This window comes from Delphinapterus leucas, chromosome 10 (assembly GCF_059928025.1).
Source record: "Delphinapterus leucas isolate spDelLeu-1000000601 "Yukka" chromosome 10, BTC_Dleu_Yukka2, whole genome shotgun sequence".
Classification (NCBI taxonomy): domain Eukaryota; kingdom Metazoa; phylum Chordata; class Mammalia; order Artiodactyla; family Monodontidae; genus Delphinapterus; species Delphinapterus leucas.
The window spans coordinates 74,135,008-74,160,859 of NC_143138.1; the positions used below are offsets into that span (position 1 = coordinate 74,135,008).

The 25,852-nt window shown below is 50.0% G+C and overlaps 2 protein-coding genes across 5 annotated transcripts in view; both read right to left on the minus strand.

The window, feature by feature from the left end:
• The window catches only part of ACOX2 (acyl-CoA oxidase 2), a 36,602-nt gene extending 28,758 nt beyond the window's left edge, over positions 1-7,844 (minus strand). Inside the window, exons 1-7 of one of the 3 annotated variants that reach the window (XM_089919499.1) lie at positions 6,579-7,842; positions 4,584-4,766; positions 3,994-4,156; positions 3,632-3,783; positions 3,106-3,213; positions 850-969; positions 410-525 (exon numbers count right to left, since the gene is read on the minus strand). In XM_089919499.1, coding sequence (XP_089775625.1) covers positions 410-525; positions 850-969; positions 3,106-3,213; positions 3,632-3,783; positions 3,994-4,156; positions 4,584-4,743 — 819 coding nt within the window. In that variant the 5' untranslated portion in view covers positions 4,744-4,766; positions 6,579-7,842. Of the gene's footprint in view, positions 1-409; positions 526-849; positions 970-3,105; positions 3,214-3,631; positions 3,784-3,993; positions 4,157-4,583; positions 4,767-6,578 lie in introns of all 3 variants that reach the window. The other 2 variants (XM_089919498.1, XM_089919497.1) reach the window with 2 other exon arrangements.
• Positions 7,845-19,321: 11,477 nt separating this feature from the next.
• FAM107A (family with sequence similarity 107 member A) overlaps positions 19,322-25,852 on the minus strand; it is a 36,441-nt gene continuing 29,910 nt past the window's right edge. For both annotated transcript variants that reach the window (XM_022572708.3, XM_022572711.3), the window contains exons 2-4: positions 24,149-24,323; positions 22,213-22,369; positions 19,322-21,722 (exon numbers count right to left, since the gene is read on the minus strand). In XM_022572708.3, coding sequence (XP_022428416.1) covers positions 21,615-21,722; positions 22,213-22,369; positions 24,149-24,323 — 440 coding nt within the window. In that variant the 3' untranslated portion in view covers positions 19,322-21,614. The remainder of the gene's footprint in view (positions 21,723-22,212; positions 22,370-24,148; positions 24,324-25,852) is intronic.

Genomic DNA, 25,852 nt, shown 5'->3' on the forward strand with positions numbered 1-25,852 from the left:
AGCTCCCCACACTCCCATGGAAATGCCTGGCAAAATGGAGACCTCCAGAACTTCCTCCAGTACTTGGCTGTGTCCAGGCTGCGCTGTAGGTAGATATGCACATCATCCTCAGGCCGTTCCTCTTTTCCTCAGATTGCCTTGCCACCCTACCCCATGATTGTGCTGCCACCCCATGAGGTGAGCATTTACCCATGAGAACTCTGAGGTTCAGAGAGGCCAAGTGACTGGCCCCAAATCACAAAGCTCCTAAGCTGGGCTTTTACTCAGGTCTGTGGGACACCAGAGCCTCTCTGGGAGGGGTGCCCCAAACTCAGCGCTATAGAGAAGGGCCCGGAGGCAGCAGCAGTCTACAGGGTGCCTCTGTCCCCTCTCCAGGCAGTGCAGGCTTGCAGCCTCCCCGGGACCCCACCTGTGCGAAGCGGCTCAGCATGTTCTCCCTGGGGATGCGCACATGGTCCAGTTGCAGGAAGCCATTATCCGAGTGGTCAAAGTCCATCTTGGGCCCAATGTCTCCGACGGTGATTCCTAGGAGGAGGCAGAGGTAGGAACGTCCATCAGTTGAGTGCTTGTGTGTTAGGTACCAACACCCACATTCCAGCTCATCTGAGCCTGTCAGCAGCCTGTGACATTGGGGTTATCATACCTGTTTGCAGGTGACCAAGCTGAGGTCAGGTGCTGAACCTTGCTCATAGTCATCAAGCCAGCTAGCACCAGGCCTGTACAACTGGACCCCTCCCTGCCCAAGGGAGACATGCCCCAGTTTCTCCCATGGACCTCTGGGGCCCCCAGGACAGGGAGGCCTGGTGGGGTCTCCTGGCAGGGGTCCTGGAGGAAGCAGCATGAGCTTACCTGGCAGTGGGCTGTGGTCCTCGAGACTCCGGATGGGCACAATAAAGGCATGCATGCCCTGCTGGGCTCCTGAGCAGATCAGCTGGGCCTGGACCAGGGCATGGGTGGCCGACCGTCCCACTGAGGGTAGAGAGGTGAGAAGCCCAGCATGATCCCTGATGTACAGAGCAGGCAGGCTAACCTTCCCCATCAGGGCCCTGGGTGTGGGCCTAGTCTGTGAGGACCAGTGTGGTGGTATGGGAAGGGCAGGACACTCTGTGAGGCTGGAATGGGGCTTTGTTTGAACTACCTTGGAGGGTGTGGGTCAGGGGAGGATGCACGAGGAGGACAAAGGGTGTTTTCTAGGGGAGCCGCACAGGACAGGGTATGCAAGGCAGAGGGAACAGCCTGCTCAGAAGCTTGAGGACTGGACTGGCTTGTTGGGGCCAGGCAGCGGAGGTGGTAGCATCCAGGGCAGCCAAGGGGTGCTTGGTCAGGATACCCCTTGATTCATAAGGCCTTTACTCGTCCTTGGAAATGACTGGAACCATCCAGAGAGCTTTAATGTGAGTGTCTGGCTCTGGAATGCATTGGGTTGGTGGCTGGAGATACAGGGGGTTCTGTCTAAACGTCAGGTTTGTATAGGAACCACCCTACGATACACAGGCAGGATCCCCATGGGCTAGGGAAGGCTCAAGGAGGCTGATGGAGATCTTGAGGGGACGAAAGCCCTCTATGCCCTCTGGCCGCTCTTTCTTCCAAAGGCAAAGCTTGACAAAGGCAATGGATTTTAATGAAATCACCCCAAATGGAGCAATCTGGAAAAGCTCTGCATCTTTTAAAACTTGGCCTTACTACAGTCTTCTGACTGAAGTGTGTGCCCTTGAGTCATTTCCTTTGGAATCAAGGAGACAGGATTTTTATATCATAGCTGCTGGGGTACGTATGTCAGGATCTGTGGTCAGAACATGGGTCCCAAGTCATAGGGAGATGTGTGCATTGCTGCCCACCCTAGCAGATGGGCACCTTTGAGACCTCAAAAAGTCCCTGTTCACAAAGAGGGGGAACTACCCCCAAAGAGCCAAACAAATCTAGCAGCGACTTGCAAAGGGCACTGTGAAATGAACAAGCTTGCTTTTTTTCTGTCCTCAAAAACTTCTTAATGACTCTCTCTGCCATCAGCGTAGTAATATGAATACAGATAGCTAGCATTTACCAAAATCCAGGTGGTACCACCCCTGTGCTGGTGCTTTGCGGTCTTTGCAGGGCAGGTAAGCTGAAGTCCCATTTTCCAGAAAAGGCAACTGAGGCTCAGAGAACGGAGTGATGTGCTCAAGGTCACTGGCCTGAACGGGGCAGAGCCCGGGTTTGAACCCTGCCTGATTTCAAAGGCTGGTTTCTTTTTTTCTGCAGTTTTGTCAGTGGTCATTGATCACCACGCCCCACCTCCCCGCCCCGAGCATCGCTCTCTTATTTCTCTGGCCTGTCTGTCCACTTCTCTCTCCTTCTCTCAATCTTTCTCCCTCTCTGCTTGTCTCTCACCTCTCCCTCTCTCTCTTTCTGCTTTAGTTGGACTCCTCACACTTGTATTTTTTTTTTTCCCATATAAGTGTTCACCTAATGTGTCCCCAAGTGCCACAGATGTATCCTCAGAGATGTATTCTCAAATCAGAGGAAGAGGGCCCTGGTGGAACCCTGCTCCTTGGGGCTTGGCAAATCACTGAGACTCTGGGAAGCATGGTGGGTGCGGCCTGCACCTGGTGGCCACAGGGGGTGGTGTGGCACCGGTGGCTTGATTGGCGCTGGGGATGGGCCTGAGCCCTTCTGAGTGTCTGGAGCAGGGGAAGGGAGGGACGTTTTTCGCATTGACTGTACCCTGTGTGCTGGCTGGTGGCAAGCTTAATCATTAACTTGGGAGATGAGAGGAACAGGGGCTGTGGCGAGTGCTGTGTGTGGAGGGCGTGGGGGAAGTGTGCATGTGAGAGAGACCTTGACCGTCAGCCCCCAAAGTTTGGGTCAGTTTCCTCAGCTATTTCAAAGTTCCCTTGGCAGCCTCTCAGCCACTCACTGATGAAATTCTTCATATCCCACCTGTTTTACTACATAAGAACCTGGGGCTCAGGGAGACGTATTCACTTGCCCAGGGTCACCAGCCTAGAACAGGGAATCAACCTGAGGTCTGTTGCACATCAAAGTCAGTGCTGTTCTGCGGTCCAGCTTTGTTCTCCTTGGGGGCAGATGGCGGGGGGTGGGGGGATGAAGAGATACTATACTCACGGTCCCCAGGCCACCATTTGATGGCAGTCAGCGTGGGGCTGTGCACCACAAACTCCTGGGTGGCTGCATCGTAGGTGGCTTCAGTCTCCAGGCCCTGAAGATATGTCCCTGGGCATCAAGGAGGGGAGTTAGACATTGGGCCATGGTTGGAATCTCACCGGGGGCGCAGTGTCTAGGTTGGCCTGGAGCCCCCAGGCATCAGTGCAGTATGGAGTCGGGTAGCTCCCAGCTGTACTCAACAGGCATTTCTCTCCTTTCACCGGTGGGCTCTTTGGGGGACACATGGCCAGCCCATGATAGGGAATGGTGGCTGACATTTCCAGAAGGAACACCTTGCCTCACCACTAGATCATACAGTATGTTCGTGTAAATTAGAAAAAATCACCCCCTCCTCAAGACCTTTAACTGCCACCTGCTGTAACATCTTCATATTAAATATATAAATCTATGACTAGTGAGATGTGAATGGGCCCTCTGGAACTGTGCAGTGCACACCTGTACACAGCACCCAGCAGCCCTGGCTCACCGTGCCCCAGTTCTGTCTGGGCATATGTCGCAAGGATCTGTAACTTGTTGCAGAGTGGGTCCCACCTGGCAATCTGCTCCTCTGAGCCCAGGCTCCTGAGCGCTTTCTGGAAGACGAATTGTAACGCTAAGCCCAGATCTCCAGAAAGGCTTCTGCAGGGGAGAGACGCAGTGGTTGAACAGCCCATTGGAGACAAGGGCCCCAGTACCCTCAGGCTGGCAGGGTGCAGGAGGGAAGGGACACCTGATATCCTTCTTTCCCAACAGGTAGTACCTTTGTTGGGGAAAATAGCTCATGGGCTGGGTTTTCTGGGGGGTCCCAGGTGAATTCCTCTCTGGTGGGGTTGCCCTGGGTGTGAGCACCTGTTAGCGTAATATAATTCACGACTGTCTTCAGACCAGCCCAGGCGCTGTGCTAACATCTGGATGTGGAATTTCTTCTTAATGGCGGCTTCGTAACGTTCATTCTGGGTCATGAAATAATTATCCTTCAGGCTAAGCTCTGGGTCACTGTGAATGATGCTTTCTGTCAGGGACAGAGAACAGAGAGAGGGCTTAGAGTCCTGGGTGAGGTTCCTGGTACCTTCAAATCTTCCCATCCACTTGCCTCATGGATGTGGAAAGGAAGTCAGACATTGCTGTCATTTTACAGATGCAATGAATGAGGTCCAGAGGTGGCAAAGTGACATGCCCAAGGTTACAAAGCTATGCAGTGGAAGAATAAGGACTCTATCCAGGTCTTCTGCTGCCTAGGACTCTTCTATCCCTCAGAGGGGCTCAGGAAATATTGACATGTTAAAGATGCCTTCATAGTCCAAAGGAATGAATCTCTAATAGTGGAATTTTGAGAGCAGAGTTTGTTATTTGAAGGTGGGACTGCTATTGAGGGACTCTTCTTCCAAGAAAAGCATATGGGCACGAAGCAGATGCTCCATTCCCCAGCCTTCTCTTACCGACTTTCCTCCGGAGTGCAGTGTTCTGGGCCCCTCCATCAAGGATGTTGGTGAGCTCTTCCACGCAGAAGGACTGCATGTGCCTCTCGCTCTCTATGTCAGGGTGCACTTGCCTGCTCCAGGTGTCCCCCATTGACACTCGGTGCACTGGACTGCCCATCCTAGCCCGGGTCTGCCTGGTGTCTGAGAAGAGAGACTTGTGGCCTGGGTGCTCTGAGCCTTGGGCTGTGCTACGAACCTGTGTGCAGAAGGAACTGCCCAGGGCTGAGTGTCAGCTGAGGCCTGCTTTGGAGGAAAGCAACCTCCCTTAAATGCTCGTGTGCCACTCCACCCCCGCACTCTCCCCTGTGGCCCTTGGCTGTGTACCAGGCACTGTCCAGGACTGTATGCAGTAACTGCTCAGTAAACAGTAGTTCAGTGCGTTCTAGCCAAGATTTGGACAGGGTCTGATTGCCTGGGGGAAATTCTCACATAAAGTCAATGAAGGTCACGTACGAAGAAATTCATGTTAGAGAGGTTAAGTGCATGGCCTCTAGCTGCACAGCTACTGCTGGCCAGGAGTTGGACCGGGTCCGACCACAGAACACATGCTCTGTCCATGCTACAGCCGCACCTAGGGGGCTAAGTCCCAGGCTCGTTTGGCCCATTTCCGTGAGCCTTGAGGGGTACTGTGGAGCTGAGGGGAGGAAGCTTGCCCTTGCCTGTGCCATGTTCCTCCGGGACCCCTGTGTGTCCTCCACAGCCACGGTGGGCCCTGTGTCCTTCACAGCAAACCCTCAGCCTCTCAGAGCCCCTGTTTCCCCACAGCCCGGCGACCAGCAGGTATAGTCCTTTCTACTTCTCGAGTCTCTCAGATGCTTTTGTTCCATCCATTCCCTTGGCTACCACCTCGGCCACCTTCGTCGCTCACCTGGCCTCAGTGCCTTTCCTCTGCTCTTCTGGCTGCCAGGGTGAGCTCCTAAACTGCAGTCACGTTGTTTACCTCGTACCCTGCTGGGAGTCTGGTCCTTGGGGCCGGCTGTTTGTTGTATGGAGTCCATGCCCTCTGCCATCTCACCACCTCTCGCCCCTTGCCCCGTATCCACCCACTCCGCCTACCCAGGCCTCCTCTCCCTCTCCTCCTGCCCTTTGCCCCCGCTGTTTCCCCTGGTGTTCCTAGTGAGCCCCAGCCTCCAGGGCCACCTCCTCTAAGAAACCTTCCCGATGGCAGTGCCCCCTGGGAGAACCGAGCAGCCCTTCGGTGCCCCCACTGGGTGCTATTAGAGTGGACAATAGGAGCAATTCCTCATTCACTCGAATGTCCCTGTCCCAAGGCAGTGAGTGCCTGGGGAGGCCAGCTCTGCTTTTGTGGGGTCCCAAGAGCCTGCAGGTGGCCACTATTTTGATTCCTGTTCTTCTCTACCACAACCCTGCAGATACACTGCTGTCATTACAAGTATTTTATAGAGAGGACAGGAGCCTCGGGAAGAGAGGAGACTTTGTAAGGTCACGCAGCCACACGTACAATAGCACATGGAATTCATCCACAGGCTTACAAACCGACACCCCTAAGTGGGCAACAGGGCTGTGGGATGCTGACAAAGGGCCTGGCACATTCAAGGAGCGCCCCCGTCAGCTGCCCCCTGGATCCCTGCAGGGCCTTCTAGCCTGTCTCCTCTCTCCCTGTGTCTTCCTCCTGCGCTCTAACTGCCGCTGCGTCCTTGCTGTACTCCAACACCCAGGCCTTGCCCCTCACCCTCCAGCCTCTAGAGGCCAGGGCTGTGTGCTCTGCCTGGAACACTCCTTCCCCGATGTGCCCATGGCTCCCTCACTACCTCTGCAAGTCCTTCATCAGTGCCACCTTCTCAGTGAGGCCCACCTGACCACCCTGTTTAAAATCCCGAGCCCCTTCCCCCAGCATTCCCAGTCTCCCTCACCCTGCTCTACCTTTTCTCTTTTCACTTATCGTAACATAATTTGCTCCTTTGCTATGTTTTTGTTTGTTGCTGTCTCTACCTGCTTAAAGGTAAACTCCAAGAGGGCCAGGATCTTTGTCACATTCGTGCTGTGGCTCTCACACTTAGCACAGGGCCCGGCTCACAGGTAGCGTCTAGGAAATAGGGGTCGAATGGAAGAAAGCAGCTCTCAGAGTCAGTAGAAGTTGCGGGGAGGGTGCAGTCCTCAGGAGTCTCCCAGTCCCTCCCGGGCCCCATGGCCCGGTTCACCTGACTCACCTCTGTCCTGTGTCTGCACAGTCGGCCTGGCCTGGCCTCTAGCTGCAGGCCTAGGCCTCTCACGGGTGGCCCGGCCCCTTTCTCCTCCCCTGGAGGGGCTGGACCACAGAAGACTGAAGGCGCGGCCTGGCAGGCCCTCGGCTCCCAGCTCTCCCTGGTTGAGCTCATTGCATGTACTCTCCTGTCCTCCTGCCTCCCTCTGGTGGTTGTGACCGTGCTGTTCCTGGTCGGGGGCTACCCTGGGAGATTGCTAGGAGGGTGTGAAGCAGGATAGATAAGCTCAGCACGAGGCTGGCTGGGCAGCTTAGTGAGTGCCAGCTACCGAGCCTCTGTCTCTCCCTTTCTCTCCCTGCCTATCCGGCCCGCCTCCCAGAGCCTGGTGCTGGTCAGATGCACACACATTCACTCTGCAGAAAGAAACACCGCAGGCCTCTACCCGGAGTCCAGAGACCTGGGTTCAGATCCTGGAGGTATGACTCTGAGTTACTTCCCCTCTCTAAGCTTCCCTTGCCTTAACTATAACTCACAGGATATGAAGGAAAGCTCTTGATAAACTGTAAAGCCCCAGGCATTTGTAACTTGAGAGTATTACTGTTTTCTTAGCTCCCCATAAGAGAATTTCTTAATTCCCAGGAGTGATGTTTAATGGTAGAATTTCCCGCTCTGTGTGGCAGGGTGCTGGTGAGAGTTCTGTGGGCAGGTGTGTGAGGGTTTGGGTCGCACAAGATGCGCTGATTTGGTTACGCATCAATATTTATTTTTGAATGTCCACAGTGATCTAAGCACTGGGGCACAGCAGGAAGCCCAAACCACAGAAAACAAAGCTATACTAGTCCCCTGCCCTTGGGAACCTTCCAGGCTGGGGTCAGGGGGGCTGCTGGAGAGACAGATCATCACAGTAGGAATGGGCAGGAAAACCTAGCGGGATACTCACAGCCACTTCTAATGAACTTAGAACTTTTTTGAACTTAAAACCTTCTTGCCCTCTCTTCCTGCTACCGAAGTCCCCAGGGCCTTCCCGCTTTACCTGTCCAGCTCCTGTGTCTTTTTGTCTCACTACAATGTCTCACTCTTTTGGGAAGTCACCCCAGTCTGGATTAGAAGCTCCTGGCCTTGCTTTCTTAGCTCCAAACTTTTGCACTTTATGGTATAATAAAAGTATAGATTTGGTCTTTGTCCCTGGTTCCTGACACAGAGCTTCTAAAAAAATCCTTGTAATCTGCTGAGTGATAAGACTGTCTTTTTTGTCTGTGGCTGGGGGCCCACACGTAGCTTCGAGATGGGGGCTTGTTGCCAGGAAGACCAAGCCTTAATTCGAGGGTTGGAACTTTCAGTTCTCCCCACTCCCCCTCCCCCAGCCTCCGGGGAAGGAGAGATGCTGGAGATTGAGTTAATCACCAATGGTCAATGATTTAATCAATTATACCTACATAATGAAGCCTCGATAAAAATCCCTAAACAGTGGGGTTTGGGGAGCTTCTGAGTTGGTGAACACATAGAGGTGCTGGGAGGGTGGCCTCCTAGCCATATCTTGTCCTATGCATCCCTCCCAATGGCTGTTCCTGAGTTGTGTCCTTTCTAATAAACCAGCAAATGCAAGTAAAGTGCTTCCCTGAGTTCTGTGAGTCATTCTGGCAAATTATTGAAGCCGGGGCGGGGGTTATGGGAACCCCTGAATTTATAGCTGGTAGGTCAGAAGTACTGAGATTGGCAATTGTTGTCTGAAGTTGGGGGAGTCTTGTAGGACTGAGTCCTAAACCTGTGGGGATCTGCGCTAACTCCAAGACTTAGTGTCAGGATTGAATGTTGGACATCCAGTGTTGGGGAATCAGAGAATTGCTTGTTGCTGGAGTGGGAAGACTACACGTTTGGTGTCACAAGTGGTGGTAGAAAGAGACAACACACCCTTGGTATGCCCACAACAGTGGTGGCTATTTTTTTCTTTAATTACTGGTTTTTGTCTAAATCACTGGTGAAAGCAAGAACTGTGTTGTTCTTGGTCACCAATGCGGTCCCAGCCCCAGCCCCAGCCCCAGCCCCAGCCTAGGGCCTGGCCCGGGGTAGGCGCTCAGCAAGTATTTGGTGGATGAATGAATAAACAGAGGTTGGCAGGAGCCATCAGGATTCTCTATCCCAAGGGTGTGGCCATGCTTGGGGAAGGACTCTGGAATTTTGGCCCTTTTTTGTTTTTATTTGGTATTGACTCTTTTCTGCTTGAATTTTTTTCCTTTATTTATTCACTGTTTTAATTGAAGTATAGTTGATTTACAATGTTGTGTTAGTTTCAGGTTACAGCAAAGTGATTCAGTTATCCATATATATGTATGTGTGTGTATATATATATATAAATCTATTCTTTTTCAGATTCTTTTCTGTTATAGATTATTAAAAATATTGAATATAGTTCCCTGTGCTATACAGTAAGCACTTGTTGGTTATCTATTTCATATATAGTAGTGTGTTTATGTTAATCCCATACTCCTAATTTATCCCTCCCCCTCTTTCCCCTTTGGTAACCATAAGTTTGTCTTCTATGTGTGTGAGTCTATTTCTGTTTTGTAAATAAGTTCATTTGTATCATTTTTTTTTCTTTTAGTTTCCACATATAAGTGATATCATATGATATTTGTCTTTCTCTTTCTGACTTACTTCACTTAGTATGATAATCTCTAGGTCCATCCATGTTGCTGCAAATGGCATTATTTCATTACTTTTTAAGGCTGAGTAATATTCCATTGTATATATGTACCACACCCTCTTTATCCACTCATCTGTCAAGGGACATTTAGGTTGCTTCCTTGTCTTGGCTATTGTAAATAGTGCTTCCATGAACACTGGGGTGCATGTATCTTTTCAAATTACAGTTTTCTCCAGATATATGCCCAGGAGTGGGATTGCGGGATCATATGGTAACTCTGTTTTTAGTTTTTTAAGGAACCTCCAGACTGTTCTCCATGTGGCTGCAACAATTTACATTCCCACCAACAGTGTAAGGAGGTTCCTTTTTCTCCACACCCTCTCCAGCGTTTATTATTTGTAGTCTTTTTGATGATGGCCATTCTGACGAGCATGAGGTGGTACCTCATTGTGGTTTTGGTTTGCATTTCCTTAATAATTAGCAATGTCAAGCATGTTTTCCAGTGCCTGTTGGCCATCTGTATCCCTTCTTTGGAGAAATGTGTATTTAGGTCTTCTGCCCACATTTTGATTGGGTTGTTTGTTTTTTCGATATTGAGTTGTATGAGCTGTTTGTTTATTTTGGAAATTAATCCCTTGTTGGTTGCATTGTTTGCAAATATTTTCTCCCATTCCATAGGCTGTCTTTCAGTTTTGTTTATGGTTTCCTTTGCTGTGCAAAAGCTTTAAGTTTAATTAGGTCCTGTTTGTTTATGACACTTTTTTAAAAGGTGAGGGTTGGTGTGTATGTGTGCGTGTGCACATGCACATGTCCACCCTATTTGTACTTGCTTGCATGCCCCGATCTGAGACCCAGTCCTCTAATCTCAAAGCTGGATTCCTCTGGGACTAAAAAAGCTGTATACCCAGCTACGTTTCCAAAGTGATCCTGACCTTTCTGCTGCCTCTCCTGGTCCTTCCTGATGGCTCCTGCCATCTTGTGCCCTTCAGGAACTCAAGCTGTTAATATCCCAGCAGCTTAGAAGGCTCCCCTCACATGTTTCTTCAGTGAAAGAATTGCTTTGTAATGTGAACGATTTTCCCCTCTCCCCATGTTTCTGCTCTAAAATTTGGCTTGTCTTTTTCATGCTTAGCATTAGCATTTGTACACCCCTATCCATCATTCCCTGGACAGATATTTTTGGAGTATCTGCAGTGGATTGGGCACTGCTTTGAGTGGGACCCAGAGGGGAACCTGGCCTCGGTGAGTGGGGTGGGGTGTTCATAGGTTCCCTCACTTCCCTTGCATAACAGCACTGGAAAGTAGGATGCAGCTCCCCATTTTGCAGGGGAGGAGACAAGTTAAGAGAGGTGTTGTCGCTTGCCCAGGTTTGCACAATAAGTAGATTACAGAGCTGGAATTTGAACCAGGTCTTTTGATGGTAAAGACTGTCTCTTAACCCATTTGTGCAAGGTTGGAAAAGAAATCAGGAGACGCAGGCCTCCTGTCCTGGCAGGACTTCTGAGGTGTGCTGACTCTGGGCAGGCGCCCTCCCCTCTTGGGTCTCTGCTTCCCTATCTGTAATGTGGAGTGTTTGCTCACTGAGGGGCCTCACAGCTGTCCACCATATCCCCAAGGTAGCGCCCAGCTTGTGTCCTGAGGAAGGGGCAGGATCCAAACTCTGAGACATCACCTAGCAGGTCCTGCTGGGACTGGGGGGCCTGGACCTTTGGGTCTCCTGCTGCTGTTGGCAATGGCCATACACAAGGTGGTGGCTTCAGGGAAGGTGGCCTTTACCCTGCTGTTTGGAGGGGAAAGTTCTGGGTTCCAACCTGGCTCTGCCAAGGATTTATGCTATTACTGACTATGGGAAATTACTTAATTTCTCTCTGCCATAGTTTCCACATATTGATTGTCTTGATTTTTTTAAATGTGTATTTTATTATATGTTTCAAGTGTACGATATAATAATTTGACATCTGTGTACACTACAAAGTGACCACCCCCAAAAGTCTAGTTACCATCAGTCACTATACAGTTAACCCCCTTTGCTCACCCCTGCAGCCCCCTACCCTTCTGGTAACCACTGACCTGTTCTCTGAATCTGTAGGTTTGTTTGTTTCATGTTTTGTTTTAGATTCCACTTATGAGTGAAATCATATGGTATTTGTCTTTGTCCTTCTGACTTATTTCACTTAGTATATACCCTCAAGGTCTATCCATGTTTCCACAAATGTCAGGATTTCCTTCTTTTTTATGGGTGAGTAGTGTTTTATTGTATATAGATATACCACATTTTCATTATCCATTCATCCATTGATGGACACCTAGGTTGTCTCCCATATCTTAGCTATTGTAAATAATGCTGCAGTGAACATAGTGGTGCATATATCTTTTCAAATTAGTGTTTTTGTGTTCTTCAGATAAATACCCAGAAGTGCAATAGCTAGATCACATGGTAGTTCTATCCTTAATTTTTTGAGGAATCTCCATGCTGTTTTCCATAATGGCTGTACCAATTTACAATATGACCAACAGTGTGTGAAGGTTCCCTTTTTTCCACACCCTCTCCAGTACTTGTTATTTCTTGACTTTTTGATGATGGCCATTCTAACAGGTGTGAGGTGATATCTCATTGTGGCTTTTATTTGCATTTCCCTAATAATTAGTGATGTTGACCATCTTTTCATGTGTCTGTTGGCCATCTGTATGTCTTCTTTGGAAAAGTGTCTATTCAAGTCCTTTGCCCATTTTTAAATCAGGTTGTTTGTTTTGTTGTTGTTGAGTTTTATGCGTCCTTTATCTATTTTGAATATAACCCTTTGTTGAATATATGATTTGCAAATATCTTCTCCCATTCAGTTAGATGGCCTTTTCGTTTTGTTGATAGTTTTCTTCACTGTGCAGAAGGTTTTCAGTTTGATGAAGTCCCATTTGTTTATTTTTGCTTTTGTTTCCCTTGCCTTTGGAGTCAGATCCACAAAAACATCGCTAAGACTGATATTAAGAAGGTTACCACCTATGTTTCCTTACAGGAATTTTATGGTTTCAGATCTCACATTCAATTCTTTAATCCACTTTGAGTTAAGTTTTTTGTATGTAAGATAGTGGTCTCGTTTCATTCTCTTGAATATGGCTGTCCAGTTTTCCCAACACCATAATGAAGAGACAGTCCTTTCTCCATTGTGTGTTCTTTGCTCCTTTGTTGTAAATTAATTGTCCATATATGTGTGAGTTTATTTCTGGGCTCTCAGTTCTGTTGCATTGACCTGTGTGTATGTTTTCATGCCAGTACCATGCAGTTTTGATTACTATAGCTTTATAGTATAGTTTGAAATCAGAAAGTGTGATACCTCCAGCTTTGTTCTTCTCTCTCAAGATTGTTTTGACTATTTGGGATCTTTTTTGGTTTCATACACATTTTAGAATTATTTGTTCTAGTTCTGTGAAATATGCCATTGGAATTTTGATAGAGATTGCATTGAATCTGTAGATTGCTTTGGGTAGTATGGACATTTTAATAATATTATCAATAATTATTCCAACCTATGAACATGGAATATTTTTTCATTTATTTGTGTCTTCTTCAATGTCTGTCATCAGTGTCTTATAGTTTTCGTGGGCTTCAGTAGTTGCAGCACGTGGGCTCAGTAGTTGCATCATGTGGGCTCTAGGGCGCGCAGGCTTCAGTAGTTGTGGCACATGGGCTCAGTAGTTGTGGCTCGTGGGCTCAGTAGTTGTGGCGCATGAGCTTAGTTGCTCCGCGGCATGTGGGATCTTCCCAGACCAGGGATCAAACCCATGTCCCCTAAACTGGCAGGCGGATTCTTAGCCATTGCGCCACCAGGGAAGTCCCGGTGAGCATCTTTATGATTATTACTTTAAACTGTTTATCAGATAGTTTGTTTACCTCCATTTTATTAAGATCTTTTTTGGGGGGCTTTATCTTGTTCTTTGGTTTGGAACATGTTCCTTTGTCTTCTCATTTTGCCTGACTATATGTGTTTGTCTATATGTATTAGGCAAAACAGCTACCTCTCCCAGTCTTGAAGGAGTGTTCTTGTGTAGGAGATGATTCGTGGGGCCCAGATGCACAGTCCCTCTGGCCACCAGTACCAGCCACTCAAGGGAGTGTCCCTCATGTGGCAGGGCTGGAGCTGCTACATGGGGTGGGCAGGGCAGGACACTGTACACTCGCCTGGCCAGGTTGTGGCTTGGCAGCTCCACAGTGTAGGCTGGGCTTGGGGTGCTCAAACCACTGCTGCATGGGGAGGGCAGGGTGCAGGTTCCTGCACCTGTTGGTAAATTCTGTGTTTAAATAATTTCTTTATCAACTTTGGTGCTGACTCTGCTTTACATGTTTTTGGATGTGATCATTTCAGTTTGTTGTACCAAACTATTGAATCCTCTAGTTTAATTTTTTTTTATTTCAAAAAATTGAAAACCTGTCCAAATCTGGAGAGAGCAATATAATGATTCCACAAGTACCTAACACTCAGCTTTAACACTTATCATCTCATGTCTTCCTATTCTTTGTTTTTGACTTTCTATTTCAAAATAACTTTAGACTTTCAGAAGGTTGCAAAAAATAGTAGTAGTTTCTGTACGCCTTTCACCCAGCCACCTCCAGTGTTGACATCTTACATAACTGTGGTGCGGTTAGTGAAAGCAAGAAATTATCATGACATACTACTATTAACTAATCTTCAGAACTTATTTGAGTGTGTTGGAAGGTCCCCAAGATGAACTTCAGGTTCAGTGACTTGCCTGAAGTACTCACAGAACTCAGAAAAGCTAATATACTCATGATCATGGTTTATCACTGCGAAAGGATACAGATTAGAATCAGCAAAGGAAAAGACATATAAGGTGGAGTCCAGGAGAGACCAGGCACGACCTTCCAGTTGTCCGTCCTCTCCCAGTGGAGTTGTATGGACAGCATTTAATTCTCCCTGTGTGGCAACACACACACTGTACCTATAACCAGGGAAGCTCACCCCACCCTAGGCATCCAGGGTTATAGGGCATGAGTCATAGAGCCCTGGGATGCTGGTGTGGCTGATCTTAGTTACTCAGTCTCCAGTCACTCCAGAAGCCACACTGATACAGCATGACCGGTGACCCCACATACATCACATTGTTAGTGTAAACTGCCTGGCGTGGCCCAAGGGCCCAGGTGGACAGAGGTACTCTTTTCAGGCAGGATATTCTAAGAGTTTAGAGGTTGGCTCCCAGGAGCTATCAAGGGCCAGTGCTTTCTTTGGAACGTGCAGGGTTTGAAATCCTGCAGAGTTAGTCATTTGCTGCACATTGAGCTTTGCCTGTTTTCCCACTAATATCTTTTTCCTGGTTCAGGATCCATTCCAGGATCCCACACTGCATTTAATTGTCCTGTCTCCTCCAATTGGTACAGTTCCTCAGTCTTTCTTTGTCTTTATGACCTTGATACTTTGAGGAATACTGGTGAGGTGTTTTTTTCAGAATGTCCGTCAATTTAGATTGGGGTGTGAGAAGGTATGGGCGACACCTCCCCCAAAAAAGGGACTGGGAGAAGGGCAGAGGGTCTTGGGGTGGCCAGCCATAAGGGAGGGGTGGATGCCAGACAAGCTTAGGGACTAAGAGAAGTAAATGAGTGGAAATAGAGCTTGGAGGGGTCTGGTCAGTGACAGATATGACAGACAGAATGAAACTACCAAGGAAAGGGAAGACAATAATTAACTTTTACTGAGTGCTGGCCATGTGCCTGTGCCTAACAAATATTTTATATTTGTTAATTCAGCCCTCTTAACAGTCTGTAAGGCTGGTACTATTGGAACCTTCGTTTAACAGATGAGAAACTCAGAGATGTTAAGTAACTTTTCCAAGGTCACCCATCTGGTGAGTGGCAGAGCCAGATCCCCTACCCAACCCCCAAGTCTAAAGTCTGCCTGACTTTGTGGCCTGGGCTCTTAACAGCCATGCTGTGCTACCTGTCACGATATCCTAACAAGGGGAGAGAGAGGTGGGGAGAAGGAACTTTCATCCCTTGAAATGTGCCAGGCCCTGGGCTAGGTGCTCTGTGTCTGTTCTCTCATGTTCCAGGACCTACCAGGCATATAGTAGGTGCTTAATGCATGTTTCTCTCCTTCCTGCTCCTTCCCTGAGCTTCCTGGGCCAAGAGCAGGCATGTGGATTCCTGTGTCCCATTTGGCCACTGGCTTCTCTCAAAGCCGTGAATGTCCCTGGGGCCCACTCTGCCTTACCAGATTGGCTTGGGCCGGGCCACCTGCTGGCAGAGAAGGAGGAAGGAGGAAGGTGGATGGTCATTTGGCCTCAGCAGGTTTGCAGAATATTTCCGGCAACAGATGGGAAGGCTTGAATGTGGGTGCTTTGCAAAACATTCTCCTGAGCCTCCATCAGCAAATGCTGATATGCCAATATAAACGCACAGGCTCCAGCTCACATCTCGCTTTTGCCACCTGCTGGCTGTGTGCTTTGGGGCAGTAGCTTTGCCTCTTTAAACCTCAGATGCTCCATCTGTAAAATGGAGATAATGACAGTCCTGGGGGCTGAAACGAGAGAATTCATACAAAGTGTTTAGGCCAGTCCCTGGCACAGACACTAAATGTTCAGTAAGAGCAGATATCATTACCTATGTCACAGATGTGGAAAATGTCGTTCAGCAAGTTGCCCAGACTTGTGACAAGGAGTGATTGGCAGAGGTGGGGCTTGAATCCAGATCCAGGCACAGAATTAACTCTTTACAGGGCAAGCCTGGGACTGACCTTGCAGGGGGAAATGAACAGTTTAGTTCAGGCACACAAAAGCGTGAGCTAGCTGCCTTGGTCCCATGGGAAGCCCTTCCTTGGAGCGGGGAGCCCTGGCTAGCTTAGCTGTTGCCAGGGTCCCTCCCTGGGCAATCCTGCTCATCTCTCTTTACAGGTCCTTTCTGGGAAGTGGATGGGCACACTTAATGAGAGGGCCAGATTTGGAAAACAAGCCCAGCCCCGTGTCCTCTCTGGGCAAGTGCCAGCCGATCATCAACTCAAATAACTGTGATGGGCTGAGATGAGGACAGCAACCGCTGGAATGTAGGGGCTCTGTTCTCATGAGGCCCAGCAAAAGAGGCACCGTAAAACAAGGCCCTGGTGGGAGCAGGGTGGTTGGGTTTGATGGGTCTTTAGGAGCAATGGAACATCAAATGGTTTAGGCCACTGCTCAGCCGCAGGTACAGTTCTGCAAGGGGGCAGGAGTCCCGCTGTGATGGTAGATTTTTAAAATTAATTTATTTTTTAAAATTAATTTATTTTTGGTTGCGTTTGGTCTTCGGTGCTGCATGCGGGCTTTCTCTAGTTGCGGCGAGCGGGGTCTGCTCTTCGCTGTGGTGCGCGGGCTTCCCATTGCAGGGGCTTCTCTTTGTTGTGGAGCACGGGCTCTAGGCACACGGGCTTCAGTAGTTGTGGCATGCGGGCTCTGTAGTTGCGGCTTGTGGGCTCTAGAGCGCAGGCTCAGTAGTTGTGGCGCATGGGCTTAGTTGCTCTGTGGCCTCTTCCTGGACCAGGGCTCGAACCCGTGTCCCCTGCATTGGAAGGCGGATTCTTAACCACTGCGCCACCAGGGAAGTCCCCATTATGGTAGATCTTAACCCGTTGGTTGTCCCCAGAGACTGGTTGGCTTTGGGGGTGGGGGTGTGATATTGGGGATGGGGCCATGTCTATAGTGTGTAGATATTCCTCACCCCAGGACTCATGTCAGTCTATGATGGCCTGCATCTATGTTTATGGGTGGAAGCCAAATGCCTCAAGTTCAGATGGACAAAAGGAAGGTGAGATATGTTCCTGAATCTTGTGTCAAAAGGTTAGGATGGCATAGGGACCTCCTAGGAGCCCTTTCTAAGAGCACAGCCTGGCTCTGGTGGAAAAAATGTAGGCTTTGCCGACAGATGGCTCTGTGTGAATCTCATCTCTCCCCAGGAATTGTTTTGTGACTTCTGGCAAGTCCTTTAGTTTACCCGAGCCTTGGTTTCTTCATCTGCAAAATGGGGAGGATGATACCAAATTGCTGTGAGTGGCGACATTGCTGACTCTCCATAAATGAAGTGATCATTACTGATACCCATTCACAACTTTTTTGAACACCTACTATGTGCAGAGTCCTGGCTGGGAGTAGTAAAGTTCAGCAGAGTCAGAAGGGGTCCCTCTTTTCATGAGGCTTGGAATTTGGATAATCTCAAGTGTGGTGAGGTTGGCCTGCAAAAGCTCCCTTGGAGCACACACTGCAGAACCAGGGAGGGAGTGTCCCTTCTTCTCCTGAGTTCTTCTGTCTCTCTCCCAGGTTTTGTATTTAGTGCTGGTTTGCCTTTGAAGAGGGTGTCTCCAAACCCAGACCAGGACTTGTGGTCTGGTGGGTGTGAGAGTGTGGCCTCAGTGAGAACAGGGCTTGCTGCTGTTGGCTCCCCATTTAGGGCAGGGTCTGCCATCAGAGCTACTTCTGCAGCCTTGTCCTTCTCCAGGGTCTCCAGGACTGGGTGATGGCCTGACCGCTGCCTTCAGGGATGAGCTAACTCTCTGGATGCCTGGAAGGTGGTGTGGAGGAGCCATGGAGCTCCAATACAAGTTCTGAAGGCACAAGTGCTAGTAGGGCCCCGGAATACTGACAAAAGCCCAAGAGGCCAAAGGAAAGCTTCTGGACCAAATTGACACCTCTGGGCCAGGGTCAGCATTGTGGAGGAAGGATTCAAGTGAGTGATGGTGATGAGAGGGGCTGAACCTGGGAAGAGGCTGGATGTATTGCAGAAAGAAGAAGAGGGAGAAGGGGTTTCTCATTCACTCATTCATTCAACAAACATTTAGTAAGCACCTGCTATGTGCCCTATGCCCCAAGTGGCCAAATGCCTTTTCTCAAAACCTGAGTGGGATGGGGCTGGGATTCTTTTCCCTGGGGCCTAGATGCTGGCATGGCACAGGCTAGGCCACTTGCTGGCAGGGAAGGAGGAAGGAGGAAGGCCATTTAGGATTCAGCCATAAACAAGACAGACAAAAATCTCAGCCCTCATGGAGCTGACATTATCGTTAGGAGAGACACACAAGATAAATAAATAAAATATATGTTAGACGGTGATAAGTGGTAAGGAGGAAAAATAAGGCAGGGAAAGAAGGGATAGGAAGAGTGTAGGTGATGTTGAGATTTTAGGAGGGGCGACCAAGGGGACCTGGTTTAGAAAGAGCATGAAAAAGACCTGAAGAAAGCGAGGGAGTGAACTGTGCGGCTCTGTGAGGGAAGAACATTCCCGGCCAGGAAATAGCAGGTGAAAAGGCCGGGGGGCGGGGGGCACATGCCTGGTGGTTGTGAGGCTGGGCTGCCTGGGGCTGCGTGAGGAAGAGGAGAGCAGTGGGAAGTAGGGCCGAGGTTAAGAGAGCTGGACGCATAGGACCTTCTCGGTCACAGGAACGACTCTATTGGGAGCCAGACGAGTGACAGATCTGCCTTAGATGTTAATGGGATTTTTAACATCTTAACATTTGGACTGCTCTGTTGAGAATAGGCTGTAGGGGGCAGGGGCAGAAGCAGGGAGAACAGCAGGAGGAGGCCACTGCAATAATCCCGATGTTTTATTTCCCACTGTGCCCCCAGCACGTGGCATGTTCCCTGGCACAGAGCAGACACTCAACAAATGCTTACTGAATGACGTGTGAATTAGCGATGCCCAAATACCGGTTCTCAGACTGGTGCCATGTAGGCTATATGGAAAAAGTGTAGACAAACAGATCCCAGGCACTGTTGCTGGAGATCCTGATCCAGTAGGTTTCTGATGGCAAAGAGGAATTTGGCTTTTCAGTACAGTCTGCAGGTAATTCTGGGCAGCAGGGTTGGCCTTCTGTGTCAGCTAGGAATGCTTTTGGCTGCAGGGAACAGAGAACAACCAGCAATGGCTTAAACAAGAGGGTTTTATTTTTATTTACAAGAATTCTGGAGGAGGATGGCTGCTGGCATTGGCTTGGTCAAGTGATGACAGGTCAATGTTTCTAAAATTCTCTTGGCCATTTTCTCATTGTAGCAAGATGGCTGCTGTGGCTCCAGGCATCCCATCATCAAGGTAGGAAGAAGGGAGGAGCAGGGAGTTGTTACCCAGTCTGTCTCTTTTATCAGAAAAACATAAGCTTTCCTAGGAGCCCCTGTAGACTTTTGTCTTAAATTTCACTGGCCATACCTGGTCACATGGTCACCGCAAGCTGTAAAGGAGGCTGTAACAGTGAGACTCTGTATTTACAGCCTCTACAATGGGAGATGGCTGGAGAGGAGGAGTTGGGGCTGACCTCTGGGGACTGATCAAGGGTGTCTGCCATGGCTCCATGGACGACATGGTACTTGCGTTTCCTTCTACTTCTGGGGCTTTGTCTCCATGATTTGCCACCTCTGTGGAGCACACACAGTGACATCCCAAGCATTCCCTTGGAGGGGCCTACTTCATCCTAGATACTCAGTCTTGCTTTTCCTGTCTGAACAACACACAGGGGACAGCTTCTTTGGGGAAGGGGTGGTCTTTATTTAGGGACTGTGCATTTTTAGCATTCTCTCACCTGGCAGACATTTAAAACAGTATTACCATCTTCTCACTAAGACTGTCACATTTGAGAGACTTTTAGAGCTGCCGCCCCCCACAGGAAAAGGATGATGTCTTTAGTCCCTCTCCAGCCACCCAGTTAGGCCTAAGACCAGGATGATCCCTTTCCTCCCACGTTTGGTCCAAGTATCAAAGGGCAGCCCAGCGGTAGCTCTTTCTGGTAGCTCTGTGCCAGCCTTGGGGTGTGAAAGGAAATGCTTTTCTAGCACTGCCCTGCTACCTTGAATGATGGGGTTTACAAAGCCAGAGGCAGGGACTTCAGGGGAAAAAGAAACAGGCCCGGTTTAGTCTCTAAATCTTTAAATATGGGATAGGAGCAAAAGGCTGAAACATTTGGTCTCGCGTTGGGAAGGGCGTTTTGAGGAAGAATGGGTGAATTCACTGAAGCTGGTCCAGGTGATGGAAACCAAATAGGGGTGGGTCCCAGGTGCAGAGGCTGGAAATGGGGACTCAACGGGACCAGTTTGGAAGGGTGGCTGTAGGGTCTTCAAACCGTTTTTTATATTTTCAGAAGCCTATTGAAAACCACTTTATAATTTGCTCTTCATAGGCTTCGGGAAAAGGTTTAAAAGAAAAGTTTTGTGGGAGTCTTTGGCTAGAATTGCATCAGTGTGGTAAGAAATGCAGATTGGCGATTACATACATTTCTGGTCACATAACACAATTTGCTAGGCAAGAGCCTTCCCAGGCCTGAGGTCCCTGGGGTGGGTGGAAAATAAGGAGCCCTTGGGGGCTGTGGTGGCAGGTGGGAATCTCCAGGGCAGAGGGCTGTGGGCGCTGTGGGGCAGAGATGGCCTCATTGACCACCCCTGGACGCTCCAGCCTTGCCGGGTACAGTGTGGGCCTCAGCCCAGCAGTGTAGGAGCTTCTTAGCAATGAGAATCTCAGCCCTCACCCCAAATCTACTGACCCAAAAGCCGGTCTTTTAGCAAGATCCCCAGTAATTTATAGGCACTGTGAAGTTTGAGAAGCACTGTTCTAGCCGTCCAGTAGCAGAAGGGCTGCAGCCCTGGCTAGGTGTGGTTACAGGGCCTGGAGAGGGTAGGGTTGTGGAGAGGAGAAGATAAAGGCATGGGGGTGAGGAAAGGCTGGCAGAGTCTGAGAAAGAAGCTGTCGTCGTTAGACAGACCCGTCCTCCCCTCAGGCGGCTTGCAGAGCAGGCATCCCGGGATGCTCTGCCGAGCTGCCCCACACCGGGCTGCAGAGACCACGCCAGGCAGGGAAGTTCTTGGAGACCTGGGAGCTGGGCTGCCCAGAGAAGCAGGGCCCCATGGGGCCCGGGCAGAATGGAAATCTTGGCAGAGCTCAGAAGCGCCCTCAGGGAGAGGTGCCTGGTGAAAGTGTTCCCAGCAGCGGCTTCTTCTTGGAGCAGGAGGGATGAGTACTCAGAACGAAAAGGCTGGGAGCTCAGGAGCCCCCATCTTCGGGGGGTTGGGGGGAGGGCGGCCCTCTGGGACAACGCATTTTACAGAAGCGAGTGTGAACATCACAGATGTGTCAAGACCAGGGGCCCAGGGCTGCCGGCTACAGCAGGGCTGCAGGAAGGTGTGGGGACCAGGGGCGGGCTGCAGGGGGCGCTGGAGCTCCAGCAGCTGGCTCTAAAGCGCTCTCTCTTCACTGGTCAGGGTGGTGATTCTCCGCAGGTTTTCCCTGACTTTAATAAATTCGGGGGCATGGTCCTCTTCCTTTTCTGGTGGTTTTTCCAGCTGAAGGAGAGAGAAACAGAGATGTGAAGTGGGTGGGCTAGGGGAATTCCCATTCTCAAAAGCCACTGGGTTTGGACCAAGGGTCCTCTCTGGGGAAACAGAATGGGGATCAGTTTTTCCCCCAGCCTGGTAGCTGGGGGGAACAGAGCATGAGACTGTTTTCTCCCCGTGAAGCCTGGTTCAGATTGCTAACCTCGTTTCTAAAATGGGAACTCCACCGAGCTCACGGGGCAGTTGAGAGAAGGCAATCAGAATCAGCATGCAATACATTGGGCCCATGAGGAAACTGAGGTTCAGAGAGAGGAAGCCACTGGCCCAAAGTCACACAGCAAAGGGAGTGGCAGAGTGAGGACTCAGGCCAGGGGTGGACTCCTGGTGCAGTCCCCATTTTGCTCAACCTCGTGGTCAGCTGTGGCCGCATGCAGAGCTCCTCCCTGGGCCAGGACAGTCTTGGAGGAGGCGTGGGCCGGGTCTGGGGGCCCCCACCCACCTGGCTCAGCCTCTGCTGCCGTTTCAGGAGCTCCTGCTCAAAGGGGCACTGCAAGCGCTTGGCCTCCAGTTCCTCCTTCTTCTTCTTGATGAGCTGGTTCCGCCGGCGGTGCTCCAAGACACGCTGCAGCTCCGGCTTGCTGTCCACGCCCAGGCCCCTGGGGTGGCGGGAGGAGGTGTTTGTTAGGAGACCCCCAACTTCTCCCCACCCAGGGCTACACCCTGCACAGACATCAACCTATACCATTACATCGTGCAGTCCTCCTGCTAGCCGGGGGAGGTGAAACCATTACTGTCCCGTTATACCGGGAAGGGAAGCGAGGCTCCTAGGATTTAAGACACCGGTCCAAGTCACAGCTATGAAGGGACTGAATGAGGATTTGCACCTACGCCTGTCTAAGTTCAGAGGCCAGGTTTTATGATATTACTGGTTATTTTCTCAGGATGAGTTTCTAGAAGTAGCGCTGCTGGGTCAGGCGCTTTTAAAAGATTTTGGATACATATTCCCGTCTTGTTCCTTAGAAAAGATTATCCACTTTATACTTCAGTCAGCAGTATACGAGAGCATCTGTTTCTCCCTATTGTCACTATCCGATCTTTTTGTATTTGAGAATCTGGTAGGCAAAAAATATCTGGTTTTCCTTTGTTTCTTTGATTGCTAGTCACATGGACCAGCCTTGGAGATGTTTGCCAGCTACGTGCACTTCTTCCTTATGAATTTATAAGAGATACATATATATTTTTATCATTTATATTGCAGATGTTTCCCCTGATTTGTCTTTAGGCTTTTGTTTAATTGTGGTGATTTTAAACGGGATGACTCTAAAAGGCAACCTGAGAAAATACTCATAATACACAGTCAGCCCTTTGTTTCCGCGGATCAAATCGGTGGTTGGCTGACTCCGGGGATACGGAGGGCTGGCTGTACTATGTATGCCATTTTAAATACATAAGGGACTGGAGCATCTGTGGATTTGGGGTTCTGTGGGGGGTTCCGGAACCAACCCTCTGTGGATACAGGGGGTGGGCACAACACGGAGGAGGCAAAGTGAGATCTGAGGAAGGGATGTTGCGCACAACTGAAAACAAGAATGAAAATCACAGCCAGCGCCAATACCAAAAACGGCCAGTAGAGGGAGCTTCGAAGGCACTGCGGCCTTCGTCCTGGTGCTCTGGCCTTGGAGGGGCGGAAAGCTCAGCCTCCCTCGCCCCTTCCCCACAATCCCTCTCAATAATCCAGTCCCAGTCCTGATGCCCCAAGCCTGCCTTGCTCATTGCATGCTCCTGGCCTCCTTGCTCCACTCATACCCCCTCCACGACCGTGACACCCGTGCTTGAGACCCTTCACAGGTCCACATGTCTCTTCTGAACTACCTTACAATCTTTGCTCCAGCCACTCTGAGCTACTCCTGTCTCCTGTCCGTTCGCACATGCTTATCCATCTGCTGGGAACATACTTGCTTCTACCGGCCAATGTCCCCCTCCTAAGCTGGCTGACTTGTGCCCACCCTTCGGGCCTTGACCTCATGGAGGAAGTGATGGTATCTTGGAACACTGCCTGGCGGCTCCGCTGGGGCCGCAGGCCCATTTATGGCCCCATCCAAGCACCCATCCTACCACCTGGTTATGCATCTATCTCCTCTGTGAGGGCAGGAACTGGGTCCCATTCCTTCTTGTAGCCCCAAGTCTGGGCACGGTGCCTCATACATGGTAAATGCACCTGGAGGGCAGCTACAAGTAGGTAGCTGGGTGGGAGAACAGGGCCTTTGGACCTTCACAGTGTCTGCTGGTGACCATGTGGGGCGCCCTTTGACCTCCTCAGCCTCTAGGAGCCCCAGGATGACTACCAGGCCTGCCTTTCATGAGGGGCACCTCCCCGCGCCTCAGCAGGCCTGAGGCGGTGCTTGCCAGACTAGGCAGCCGAACTCCACTCCCACCTTCTGTGATTCATGAGCAGCTCTCGGTGCAGCTCCTGGTGGCTCCGGGAGGCCTTCACGGGGTTCAGCAGCTTCTTGGGCTTGATGAGCTCCGGGTTCCACTCTCTGTATTCTTGCCGGGCCATCAGGCCTCCGATGTCCGCCCGCTCCCTCTGGATCTCCGAGTACATGGAGGCTGTAAAAGTGACAGGGGAGTTGGTCAGAGCTGGGCCCACAGTCTCACCCATTCTCCTGGGCACAGCTGCAGGGCAAGGGTTTTGGTGTTAGATGGATCTCAGCTCACTGTGCGGCCCTGGGCAAGCTACTTGCCTTTCCGAGCCTTGGTTTCCTCATTTGTGAAATGAAGATAATTGAGCCTGTGTACAGGGTTGTAAGGACTGGAGATGATGGCTGTAAAGTGGGGTATAGAAAAGTGCTACTTTTCTTGACCCCTAAAAGTGGGGTCACAAAGTGTATGGGTTGACGCGTGCAAATGTTTTTGGCCTGACTTTGAAAAAAAACTTTTCCCTCCTATAAAAGGAACTGTTTCTCATTGAGCTTGTATCAGAAAAAGAGAAGATATTTAAAAAGAGCAATATGTACTTGTTAAGGATAATTTGGATAAATGCAGTGATCAAAAGAAAATATCACCCCTTATTGTCCAACTTCCCTATCCGTAGTTCCAAATTTCCTCATGGACATGTCCAGCTTTTCACTTTCTCCAGTCCAAAGAGGAGGGTATGAAATCCCAGCACTGCCATGTCTACTTACAAAGGGGTGAGAGCGGGAGCGGGGATTTTTTTTTTTTTTTTTTTGCGGTACGCGGGCCTCTCTCACTGTCGTGGCCTCTCCTGTTGCGGAGCACAGGCTCCGGACGCGCAGGCTCAGCGGCCCTGGCTCACGGGCCCAGCTGCTCGCCGGCATGTGGGATCTTCCCGGACCGGGGCACGAACCCGTGTCCCCTGCATCGGCAGGTGGACTCTCAACCACTGAGCCACCCGGGAAGCCCGAGGGTGGGGATTTTTAAGAAAAAGTCTCAAGAGGGTGACACAGACTGGCCATTAGCTGCATGTAGTATAGGCCTTGGCTCTGCTCCCTTCATGAGTCCCGCTTTTCTGAGGTTGAGCCTCTACTATACGCTAGGCATTGGCAGTGTCTGGTCTGTTATATAGTAGGCACTCAATAAATATTTGTTGGCAATTTATAATAAAAGCTTTGAGGTTGTACAGATGAGAAAACTGATGCTCAGGGAGGTTGGTCTTGGGGAACCAGTGCTTTAAGGCATGTGGTTTCCATAATGCAACTGAGGGGCTGTGTTCCCACTGCATACGTCAGGCTCTAGTTCCCCTCTTAAAAACCACCAACCACCATGTTGCCTGTGGACAGACCCTCACTTCTTCCCTCCCACTGGAAAGAGGATGAAAGCCATCTTCTGCTTGATGCAAAGGAGTGCTCCAAGTAAACTAGACAGGGATGGTGGTCTGTGCAAGAACCTGGAAGTGGGTGATAGGTCAGTGGGGTTGGAAAACACAGGAGGAGGGGGTTTGATGGGGCGCAGATTGCAAGGTGACATGTTAGGGAATGTGGGCATCAAAGGGGAGATGATGCTTTGCAAATGGTAGCACTCCAGACACATGTTTGGCATTTCTCTTATTACGTACTGCCGGGTGCTGTGAGGAGGATTGAGACCCCATTTGTAAAGATGCTGTGTAAACTGAGAAAAGT